This window comes from Crocodylus siamensis, chromosome 2, assembly GCF_052110815.1.
Source record: "Crocodylus siamensis isolate JL-2025a chromosome 2, ASM5211081v1, whole genome shotgun sequence".
In the NCBI taxonomy this organism is placed as follows: Eukaryota; Metazoa; Chordata; order Crocodylia; family Crocodylidae; genus Crocodylus; species Crocodylus siamensis.
Genome location: NC_143396.1, coordinates 239,970,412 through 239,983,153, shown reverse-complemented (window position 1 = coordinate 239,983,153; position 12,742 = coordinate 239,970,412). Strand labels below are relative to the sequence as shown.

The 12,742-nt window shown below is 44.8% G+C and overlaps 1 protein-coding gene across 1 annotated transcript; it reads right to left on the bottom strand.

Annotated features, from left to right (window-relative positions):
* Positions 1 to 1,510: 1,510 nt before the first annotated feature.
* On the bottom strand, positions 1,511 to 8,361 carry ZNF770 (zinc finger protein 770). Its single transcript, XM_090033520.1, has 3 exons — positions 6,003 to 8,361; positions 5,830 to 5,897; positions 1,511 to 5,310 (listed from the first exon to the last, which is right to left on the bottom strand). The coding sequence occupies exon 3, from the start codon at positions 5,169 to 5,171 to the stop codon at positions 3,429 to 3,431; it is 1,743 nt and encodes a 580-aa protein (XP_089889646.1). The 5' UTR covers positions 5,172 to 5,310; positions 5,830 to 5,897; positions 6,003 to 8,361; the 3' UTR covers positions 1,511 to 3,428.
* Between the last annotated feature and the right edge of the window lie 4,381 nt (positions 8,362 to 12,742).

Genomic DNA, 12,742 nt, shown 5'->3' with positions numbered 1-12,742 from the left:
TGGTCACCCCTGATAAACTTATAGGTGGCCATCAGATCACCCCCGAGCAGTGCTTTTCCAGGCTAAAGAGCCCCATGGCTCTTTAAGATGCTGCGACGGGAAACAAAAGTAAACACTGTTTACTTTCAGTCCCACCCCTTGTCCCTCCCCCAACCCCTCAGCAGCTTCCTAATGGCTGCTGAAGGGCTGGGAAAGGGACAAGGTTACCACACACAGCCTGCAGCAAGCAATGCCCCACTGCAGGGCCTGGGCACACACGTGCTCCCTGGTGCCCGAACAACTTACCGGGAATCCTTGAAAGCAGGCAGAGGCAGTGACAGGGCTCAGCGGCAGAGCCGCGCGGGGCTGAGGCGGGAGTGGGTGGGTGGCATGGGCACACATGGCCGCCAGGGCAGCGAGGCAAGCAGTGGTGGAGCAGAGGGCAGAAGCAGGGGGTGACATGGGCACACATAGCCACTGGGGCAGTAAGGCAAGCAGCTGTGGAGCAGAGGGCACTTTTCCTGCACATCCCAGGGAGGCTGTGGCCAGGAAGATGATGTGGCCCAGACTGGGGCTCCCATGCGTGGCAGTGGCTCTCCCCGCCCCGCTCCACTCTGTGCCCAGCTGCAGCTGTGAGTCTCTCTTGCAGCCTCTCGGATACACTGAGCCCCCACTCCCTCCCCGCCCACCCGTTTCCTGCAAGGCAGTGAGTGGTGGAGGCTGCAAAGCACCGTGCATGTGTCTCCTGCCAAAACACATCCCTCCACCTTTGATTAGTGTCCACTCTGGCTGATATCTTTTCCACATTTGATCTGTCAACTTGCATTATGCTTCTTTCATTATGAATTATGCAAAAGTGTTTATTTTAGTCAAGTGTTTGGTATAATTTCATTGTTACTTTTATATAGTTTTTATTTTGGATTTTAAACCACATTTCCAGACCCATTTCATTGTCACTTCCTGAAACTTCATTGGTGTCAAAGGTCATGTGACATCACTTCCTGATGCGATACCGCTTCCTATGGGGTCTTTGAATATGGCTCACCAGCCCACTGGGTGATAAAAAGTTCATGATCTGGCCCCATATTCAAAAAGGTTGGACACCCCTGCTGTAGACCCTTCACTTGAGAGATACAATACAAGTATTAGTAGAGATACAATGTAAGTAAATGGTTTATTGTACATACTTCAAAAGAGCTCTACAGCACACCTTCAAAACATTTGATATAATATTGTCTTTCAACAAAACAACATAAAAAGAATATGGAGAAAGAATTTAAATATATAACCAATAGTGATTCTTAAAGTTAATGGAACACTCACTCTTATATAAAAATACCAGCAAGTGACTGTTTCACATTGTCTTTTTAATTTTATTCTCTCCCAAACTGGGAGATTATTTCAGGATGGGGACAAAAAAATAACCTCACTTCAGTCAAACCAAACACAGCTTATGCCACTGCAATATATGTTAGCTACTTGACAGACTGCAAAAAATCAGTCCAAAGATTTAAAAAATAATAATTCTGGATAGATTTAAACAGGTTTAATGTTATAATTTTTGTGTTAGTTAGGATATAGTTGGAAACTTTATATTTCAACTTCAAAAGTCACATAAGCAAATAAAAACAGAAGGCAGAAGACAACTTCTTTTAAAGGAAGAACAAACCCTAACTTTATTTTTACTTATGCTAAATAGTTTCCTTAGTCTGTTTAACCAATGCATCAATTTTTCATCCATTCTACCAGCACAAGGGGCATAGGAGTCAGAAATTTCAGACTGCATCTGCAGGTTTTATTAATGCAAAAATGGATCTACTTGAGTTGAATTAGCTGTCCCTTGCAGTCCCATATAAAGGGATACAACTTCCTGATAATGCTGTCACTTATCATCTTATCCCACCATAAGGAATATTTCCTTAATTTGTACTGCAGTATCACTGGGAAACAAAGAGGCTGTCCCCCAAAATTCCTTTTGACAGAGCAAAAACTATAGGATATAAAAATGGAGAGAAAAACTATTAAGAACATTGCAACCTGAATACAACTGGGAGCTTAAGTTATCCACTTCCCTTGAAAAATACTTGAGTATTATGTGGAATGACCAGAAGGCCAGTTAGAAGCAAATGAAGTTTCATAGGTTCATAGGTTGTGAGGCTGGAAGGGACCTGGGAAGATCAGAGTCCAGCCCCCCTGCACCAAGCAGGAAAGACAACTGGGGTCAGGTGACCCCAGCAAGGTTGTACAATGTTGAATAGATTCAAACAAACTTTGCAATTTTAATGTATATTTGTTTAATAATATAACAATAAATAAGAAACCTAGATTTTATACACTGCTCTCCATCAACAGATTTCAAAGCACTTCACAAATAAAGTAAATAGCATTTTTCTCCATTAACCTTATATTACTAATGTAAAAATGATTTTTCTCTCTAGAATTTCCTCTCTACTTCTGCTTTATCTAGCGCTTGCCTGCTTCTTCTGGCATCACCTTGTCTGTAGAAGAAACAAGAACTTGAAAATAAGGCACCAATCAGGTGCAGCATGCATCCTATATTTGCAATATACATGGAGGTGGTAACACCAAATTAAAGGGGGCCTTTTTATATACTCTGAGGACAGCTTTTTGGCCTTTGCTTTTTGTTAGGTTTAGTCAGACAGCATATTGTCATGAAATACTAAGTCTAGATACGGGAAGAGGCACAACCTTTAACACTTGTGATTTATACTGCACTACACATTTCCTGTAACATGGTCAATGCAATAGCCATGTGTATTTATAAACTTATTTTTAAAACCACTAGAATCTTCTACAATCAGCTCATTTTCATCACAGAATATACTCAGTGGACACCCTAAACATAAGTAAATTAACCTTTCATGAGATCATAGCCATAAGTAGTAGCCTCTTTCCATAAAAAAATTCAACCTAATTTCAGACTTGTAATAATTATGTAATCAAGACACTTCATACTTTCACAACATCATTTCACCAGACACCATCCCTTTCTATTCAACACAAAATACCCCATGGCAGTTGTTATTCCACTCAGTGGAGCGCTGGTCAACATTCCATCTTCGTGATCTCTTTTTAAAGTGAGTAAGGTGATGCCTTTTCAAACACAGGGCCTGTCTGAAAATTTTACCACAAACTGAACATTCAAATAGCTTCTATCCAGCATGCATTAAATAGTGTCTTTCAAGTTTTGAAGGTGACTTAGAAGTTTTAAAGCAGACACTGCATTGATACAACATCTTAACAGCTTCACTTTCTTCTGTACTCCCAGAAAAATCATACCAGTGACTATAGTGGCTTTCCTCTGTTTCTACTGATTTGCTACACAAATATGGCTGTGTGTGTCTATTGCTGGTATCAAGAACGAAGTCCCCAGACTCTATCTCAACTTTGATTTCAGCTGCTTGGTTTGGCTGCATCAGCTCAAATTCTTAAAAGCCAGATATCTGTGAAGGTTTTTGGGAATAACCCACAGGCTGAGAAGACTTAAATTCGATGTGATCTCCCTGATGATTGAAAAGTTTGTTCAGATTTTCAAATCCCACCTGGCCAACAGGGCTTTTATATGGTCTCTTTTCAGTATGGGTGAGCTGATGTCTTTTTAAGTGAGCTGACTGTCTAAATGTCTTCCCACAAACATTACAGGCAAAGGGCTTCTGTCCCGTGTGAATCAGATAATGTCTTTGAAGTTTGGATGAAGAAGGAAAGATTTTTTCACATCTGTCACATTTACACACTTTGTGTCTACTATGGATATTTTCAGTGGGAGCTGAAAAAGCACAGTGAAGTACTTCTGGATTATCAAAGAAACCATCATCTGATGAACCATAAAAAGAATCATCTTTATTATGCACTGAATCATCCATGTTTAACATGCTTTCGCCAGTAAGCATACCTTTTAAATTAATTCCTAATTTGTGAGTTTGCAGGTGTTCTTGCCAGGGTAATGGTACAGTAAATGTTCTTTTCTTTTTATTGCTAATTGTCTTATGCATGACAAGCTTGCTGTGGTAGTTCCTAGGAGCTTTAGAAGCATTCTGATCAGAAAGCTGTTTGCTTGCAGCAACCAGGTCATGACTTTTAAAGTGACTTGTTTTCATTCTTTTTATGTCAGACAGAGAAGAATCCAGTGCCTTTTCTCCAGTACACTTAAGCTTCATCAGGATTTTACTTTTAATGCTAGTTCTGTGCTTGTAGGCTGCCATGCCACTGTTTGAATTCCTGCCATCTTTGGGGTAAAAACATTTGTGCAAATTTAGAATGTGCTCCGTTTCAAAACACTGCTCACACACGGGGCACTGAAAAGGTACAATATAAATGGAGTAAACATCTAGCGGGTCAGTCTCCTGGGACTCATCAGCATTAACACTCTCAACATTATCCTTTTTCCTTTCCAGCAGGTTCTGTAGCCTGGGATATTTAGGACTCTTTGCTTTATAAAGGATACTCGAAAAAGTCTTATTTTTGGCATGGAGTTGCTTGTGCTTCAGGAGTTTGCTCTGTATCTTAAACCCCTTCTGACAAAAACAACACTGAAAAGGCCTCTCTTCTGTGTGTGTGAGCTGATGGATTTTCAGATGGGCTGACTGTCTGAAAGATTTACCACACAAGGAGCACGTGAAAGGTTTCTGGCCAGTGTGAATAAGAAAGTGTCTTTCTAGTTTAGATTGTGATGGAAACATCTTGTTACAGGTTTCACACATATGAGTTTTTTTCCTCCTTCTGGCACTATGCAGATTATCTGATTTTGTGCACTGATGCAGCATCCACCTCTCTTCTGTTGCAAATGATTTTTGGCAAATGGAATATCTAGACTTCCCGTACACCAGCCTATCTTGCTTGGTATCCACTGATTTTGTTTGCTTAATATTACTCTGGTAGTTTTCATTATGAAGCTGCTGATGCTTTAAAAACGTGATCAAGTTCTTGAAGTTTCTAAGACAAACATTACATTTGAAAGGCAGTTTATGGGTTAGCTGGTGTCTCTCCAGATGGACTAGCTGCCTAAAAGTTTTATGACACATGTGACATTCAAATGGCTTTTGACCAGTGTGTATAAGATAATGCCTAGCTAATTTGGAAGGCGTTTCAAACTGTTTGTAGCAGAGATCACACATATATGGTCTTTTCTTGGGTATCCTGTTAGCTGTTACACACTGTTGTATTTTAAACATGTTTTAAAAGAAAAAAGCACTCCTATCCTGGTTGATTTCTTCAGAAGAACACTTCAAGTGAGATTTTCAACAGCACACTAAGAAGGAAGGCTGTAGCAGCAGCAACTTATCTTGGAGAACAATTCTTGAATTCCTGTCCCTAAAACAGTAAAAAAGGGTATTATTTTAGATTATTTTAGTAGCTATTAGTGTGGTTTGCCATTTGAAAAAAACAAGAGACAATGGTTAACTAGAATAAGGTCAGTTTTACTCAGCTTAAAAAACTTCTTACTAACAGACCAATAACAAAAAACATACTGAAAAACACATTAAGGGAAAATGGACTATTCTACATAAGAAAACAGTCATCTATTCTCTAATGAATATGCATTTAAATGCTTTTTCTTCAAAATAATTATACCAAATTTCAACTATAATACAAAGAAAATAAAACGCTGTTCTATTTTTAAAAGTCTATGCAGTATACTCCACTACAGCTGGGAGTAACTGCTAGTTAGTTGTAAGAAGCTTTGTGAATAAAGGAGATGTAAAAATTTGAGATGACGAGAACAGGAAAAAGACGGATAACCTAGACCCCAAAATAATAATTAAAGGACTATAGCATTTTTGAGGAGTGCTAAATTACAAGGCCAGTAAGTCTGAACTTGAGAGAAGGTACCATTTACATTGCTGCACCTCACCAACATCTCAACTTTGTCTCTGATTTTGTCCACAGCAACCACGTCCCTGTAGGAAGAAAAGCACGGTTAAACGCAAGGTTACAGCCTCCTTGTGGAGGCTGCAGAGGGTGGAAATTAGAAAAATGTTAAGAGTTTTGAGTGAAATAATGACCTTTGCTCTCTCCCAACTGGCCTTTACGTGAACCATCAGCACAGTGAAGGTCTCTGTAATCCATTGTATCCCCCTTCTTCAATGAGTGTTACTGCCTATGAAATAATTTCATGTTGTATATGTGAATGCTATCCACCATAATTTACACATATTCATCTTGTACACCAAGTAAACACAATATTTCATGAAAATATTTTCTGCTGAAAAGCAGGAAAATTAAGGAAGTCACTGTCGCTCAAAGCACTGCTTCTAATCACCACACGCAGAAAGCACCCCTAAAAGTAATACTTCTCAACTGAGCTACTAAACTCGAAAGAAATATCTAAAAAGATATTTTGCATTGAGAAAAAGCCTGCCATATTTTATGAGAGTTAGAAGGAAACAGGCTGTACTTACACTTCCCACAGAGTACATAAAAGGTCTAGTGCATCAGAGATTGCTCAGAAGAACCATATTGAAAAGAAATCCAATAGGATGTTTCCCTTTCTAACTGATATGACCCCATATTCTTTCTGGGCTTGACATCAAAAGTTCCTGTACATCAAAGATGCTTTGTATCTGGGTATATACATTTTTGTAGAGTTCTTTGATTTAGCAGAGCTTAGAAATGCTATAGAGTGGATGTTGGCTTCTGTGAAATTTCCTTTCCTCTCTTCCACCCCATTTTAAATACCCTCCAGCTTCAGCCCTCCTGTCAAAATGCAAGACTTCCCAAAGCCAAACTCTTAGGAGATGCCGTCTCCCAAACTGCTGGTGCACTATTTCTTGGGAAGCACAAGACATCAGCGTGTAAATGCTGTCTAGTTTGTGCTAGATCAGTCACTGAGAGAACTGAGGTTTATATAGCCACATAAGGGAAACCTAAGGGAAGGAGCAGGCTGGACCTTGCTAAGTAATTTTGTCTCAAAGTAGCTTCCTTTACCAGGAAAGGAAGAAAAGTAAAGATTCTTTGTCAGCTAAGGCTGTCATCATACAAATCTAATTTACTTGTCAGGAGAGTGTTCATGTACTCCAGAGGTTGACACCAGAAATAGAGACAAAAGTACCACACTGAAAAAGAGATCTTGTACACAATTACATTACAAAATAAGGGTCCAATCTGGTCATTTCAAATAAAAAATGCTTCTTTTTGTTAACAGGCTCATTTAAGTCAGTGGAAGGTGTAGCTGCTCCATAAATCAAGATATCTGCTTAGCTGTTTAAATCTGAAAGTGCAGGGCTAACTCTAGACACCAACATTTTAAAAAACTGATTGCCATATCATGTTAAAAGTTATCTTACTTGTTATACCAGATACATATTTTGTGTACAGCCAACTTTTTGGCTACTCATTCCTGAAATCTGAACATTAAAACATTAAGGCTCTGATTACTTCTACCTAATATTGTTCTGAACAGCCTGAAATTCTCACTCTGGGTGTAATACATACTTCACACTCACTACGAGTAACAAGCACTGTCTTGCAAAAATGCAGCAAAATCTATGAAGGTAAACAGCAATGTGAACTTGAAGCAACAGAAACAACATTTACTTCCCTGTATTTTGGCACCTGTCATGTCCTTCATTCCTCTCCCAACCCCCCCATGTCAACCAAGAAGTGGAAGTATTTCCCAGTCTAACAAGGAAAGTTCATGCACGAATGAAAGTCAATCATTTTAGAACAAGATCTCTAGGGAGTGAACCTGCTGCCTGTGCAGATGAGGGAAGAGAAAAGTTTGCAATTTCCTGTACTAATAGCCTGTGTGCGGCAATCCAAGGAGACTGCTGCTACTTTTCATCCTAGTCACGAGGTTATGGAGGAACCTGGAAGTGAGGGGGATAACGATCTGTTTCCCAACACAACTCAGACTCGGCTGTGCCTCAGCACCGAAAGGCTCTGCCCAGCTACCATTAGCCCGTCAGCTGTACCTTAAAACTAACATTTAGTCTGCCAAACACAAGCACGAAAAACAAAAAAAGGCTGAGGCCATGGTAAAATACACATCGAAATATAATGTGCCTCTTGTCAAATGAAGCATCAAACATGAAAACACAGGCCTGGCTGCTGATATGAGAAGCTATGTGACACGCAGAGAAAATAAGACATTGCGCCTATATCTCTGATGGGCAAAAATGTCATACTGCCCTCCTCCAGAACAGGGTTGAGCAGAAACGCAGCCTTCACCCACATCAACAAAGCGGCTGGCGCAAAGCAGAAGGGGGCCCAGCCCCCGCCCTGCCCCGCTGGAGGTGCGGGAAGTGCTGGAAAACGTCCGAGGAAGCAAAAAACCGAATGAAGTCGCAGCAAAACCCAGGGACCAAGAGGCAGGTCTGAATTTCGGAGGGGAGCGGAGGGGAGGCTGCCACAACAACAGCCCTAGGGCACTGACAACCTCCCACCTTCAGCCCCCGGCTTGGCAGGGGGGCCCACCCCGCACTGCACTGCCCCGGAGCCTGCAGCTGGCCACGAAAACGCAGCACGGGCCTGGCGGGCACCAAAGCACTGAGCAGCCCCGCTGGAAACCGGGCACCCGGATTAGTGCCCCAGGGCGCGCTGGGGAGCCCAGCCTGCCCCGCCCCGCCCCGCCAAGCAGCAGCAGCGGCGCCGCCGTCCTCCGCCTGCCGCGTGGGCGCCGCGGAAACCCGTCCCCCGGATAGCGCGGGGCTTGCGGGGCGCGGGGAAACCCGGCCCGGAGACTTCCGTTCCCACGTCCGAGCTCGCCCGCCTCCCCCTGCGGCTGCCGGGCTCCGCGCTGCCCTCACGCACCGCACAGCCCAGGCCCGGGCCGGCCCGCGGAGCCAGCTCGGCGCCGCTCTCCAGGAACCAGCAGCGCCATCCCGCGCCGGCACTAGGGCTGGAGGCCCCTGCGGCGACTGAAGCGTCAGGATGCAGGGGCCGATGGCGCTGGGGGTGGGGGGCACTTGCACCCTTCCCCTCCCCACGTTGATTTCTGCTCCACCCGGAGTTTATAGGCAGCGCTCAGTGCTGCGGGAGTCACTTGAGTTCATGGCTGATCCCGGATCTCTTCTTAGCTTCGATCAGCAACCCTCTCTTCCTCCTTAAAGGTCTTGACCGTGGGAGACTGGCGCCCCCTGAGGGGGGGGCACTTAGCAACCGGGGTGGAGGGAGGGGTCCCGACGCGGCGGATCCCTGCTGGCACTTCTGGCTACAGGGGACCGCTTCTGCGCCCCCGCCCCCGGCCGGGCGGGCGGCGCTCTGGGGGACACCAGCGCTCTCGCCTGCCCCCCGGGACCGCTGGCTGGCTGGGGGGGGTGCACCAGCACTCTCGGGGTGCTCGTGCATCCCCTACGCATCGCCACCGGTCTTGATGTTTCCCCAAGCAAATTCTCTCCTCCCCAGTTCTGCTCTCTCTTTGCGTCTCCTGGTAATGCCGCTCCTATTTCACAGCTCGGCCGATTGTTGGGTTTTTTTAACTCTTTCCAATGAAGTGAGATTTGGTTTTGCTTCCACCTTAAATTGAAGGATACAGCTGCTAGACTCCTAACATATTAGTAAAGCTTATAGGTTTTAACTGGAGAAAAAGGTGTCTTGTGTTACGTGGCAGCACACCACCTGCACCCCAACTTTTCACAATCCTAGCTCCACCCATGTTGGGACACATAAGGAATTTCAGAAAGTACCACCATAACTATAAGGCTGATGTGTACACCCTGACCTGGATGTACCTGAGCGGGTAACTGCCGCCTCAAAAAGGGAGAGAAAGCAGAAATAAAAAGAGATGGGGAGAAGAATGAACAGAGGGACTGGAATAAGTTTGAAAAGTTTAGGATAGTTAACTTAAGAAGGGAGATAATAATGGATTCAAAATAAGGAATGATAAGAAGTAAATCGGGCTGGTATGAACTCTTGCTCAAGAATCGGTTAAAATGCTGAGTAACTGGCCATTGAATATCAGGCTGACCCACACTGTCCTTGCTTCTTTATATTTTCTCATTTTCCAGACAGTACTTTGATACTAAGCTCCAGTTTATTTTCTCTACCAATGCAAACTTTGTTTTCACCAAAATACCCTGCTTGCCTACAAAAAAATAAAGATTGAACAAGGAGCAGATAGCACAAAATGAACTCATGGATGACAGTAGTGATAATTATTATCCCAGCTCAGTCAAGGCGTATGCTCAAGAGGAGGGCAGAGAAGCCCTTTAAGGACATCCTCAAGGCCAACTTAAAAAAAATGCAACATCAACATAAACTCTTGGGAGACTATCACCCAGGACCACCCCAAATGGAGGAAGGATCTCAAGGAAGGATGCTGCAAGGATCTCAGTACTTTGAAACCTTACAACAACATGAGATGGAAAAGTGGGAGCGGCAGAAACAGCATCATGGACTGAATCAGGAATCCAGAGCTACCCACCCCACATGGAAACACGGGCCCAAGTTGCAACAATGTGTGGTACCTGGATCAGCCTTGTCAGCCATCTTTGGACCCACAGATAAGACATTCATAGAAGACAATCATCCTTGACTGTGAGGGATTGCCAAAGAAGACTTCAAGAAGGTGGGGAATCAGAAAATTGTTGGACCATTGACATCTGGATAAAAATGTCTGAATGTCAGTTGTCAAGGCAATACAGAGTTTACAAGTCAAGGGGATACAGATTTTCCACTGAGACTGGATACATATGGCATAGACAGATGTTCAGCCCCAGCTCTAACTCATAGCATTTTACATAAAGCACCATGAGTTAGAGCACCACCCCAACCCAGCAGACATTCACCTGTTTAGTCTGGGGGTGATCAAGCCAGCCTGCCACGGCCCTCCTGGCCAGCAGGAGGGTGCACCTCAGCCCCACTCACAGCTCCCAGGCTGTCAGCAGGGAGGGAGGACAAAATGAGCAGCACTGAGCTGCTAGCTGGAGGGGGTTGTTGGGTGTTGGCACCACTGTCTCCCAGATAGTGCTGAGAGATCAGCAAAGCACAATTAGCCTTAAATGGAACAGGAAATATGAATGCAGACAACTCAGTGTCCTAAAATCCAAATCGTAGCAGTTTATGTATTCAGAGAGAGACAGACATGCAGTATAATAATCTTACCCAATCCAAGATGTTACTTTGCTCAACAGAAAAGATGGCCACTCAGTTCCTGGAGGCAAAGGGCTGGGGTGCCTGGGCAGTAGGGCTAGGTCTGATGGTGGCACCAAAAGCCACTGGCAGCAGCAGCAGTCAGAAGTGTGAAGGCAGAACCTGGGCTGCCCCTCACACCAGGGCTAGGCAGGACCAAGAGACCTGCCATGGGCCAGTATAATCACTTAGTGGCCAGATCCACCCCTGCAATAGGCCCATCCTTCCCAGTATCCCTTTCTTTCAAGAATTTGTGCAGTCCCTTTCAACTGATTGGATCTGGCCCATGGGGTACACCTGTCAACTGATTGGATCTGGCCCTTGGTGCCCTGCATGGGGTGAGCCCCATGTGGGGCAGCCAGTGCCACACTTGCTGGCTCTGGCCCTGACCAATGTGCGCAACTTCCCGGCAGGCCTGCACCTGCTGTGGCTGCAGCTGCCCAGATGCTGCTTGGCTCCCTCAACCTGCAGCAGCATCTCCTCCTCCTGCACCTCCTGCATCACGCCAGGGAGGTGGGAAGCTACAGCCAGCTGGGTCCTGCCCCAGCATTTGGAGCTCCAGCTTCCACCCGCCCCACCCCATCTGTGTGCAAAGAACAGCCACCTGAAGGTACCTGAATGGGTAGAAGGTGACCAGGAGCTGGAGCCCTGCACATTAGGGCAGGAGCTGCCTGGCTGCAGCTTCCTTCCTTCCCCTCGTCCTGGCGAGAAGTGGCCAGTGGTGTCCCTCAGGGGTCGGTGCTTGGTGGAAGTGCTTTTTAACATCTTTATTAATCATTTGGATGTGGGGGTAAAGAGCTCACTGGCCAAGTTCATGGATGACACCAAGTTATGGGGGAGTGTGGTCACACTCAAAAATAGGCTGCAAATACAGGTGGACCTAGACAGGTTTGCAAGTTGGGCGATTGGAGCTAGATGAAGTTCAACGTTGAGAAGTATAAAGTTCTCCACCTGAGTACAAACAATCCTCAGCATACTTACATGCTCAGTGGCACCAAACTGACTAGGACCATGACTGAAAGGGATCTAGGGGTAATAATAGACCATTATATAAATACGAACGATCAGTGTGATGCTGTAGCCAGCAGGGCAGACAATACTCTGGCACACATCAGCTGATGCATCTCAAACAAAGCCAAGGAAGTGATTCTTCCACTTTACTTGGCATTGGTGAGACTGCAGCTAGAGTACTGTGTCCAGTTCTGGGCACTGCATTTCAACAAGGATGTGGAAAAGCTTGAGAGAGTTGAGAGAAGAGCCACCTGTATGATCTGAGACTTGCAAGGTAAGCCATATGAGGAAAGGCTAAGCAACCTGGGACTCCTCAGCCTAAAAAAGAAAAGGCTGAGAGGGGACTTGGTGGCAGCTTACTGCTACATCAAGGGTGTACATCAAGGGTTCCGTGAACAACTGTTCACCAGGGCAGCCTTCGCAAAAACCAGGAGTAATGGCTACAAACTCCTGGAAGACCACTTCAGGTTTAACATTAGGAAAACTTCTTCACAGTCAGTGTGTCCAGACTGGAATAAGCTCCCTCCAGAGGTGGTGCAATCACCTACCCTGGAATAGGACCCCTGCTAAATGGGCAGAAACAATTGGTGACGGACAGAGGGGACAAGGCTGAACTCCTCAACGAGTTCTTCGCCTCAGTGTTCCTAAGCGAGAGGCATGACAA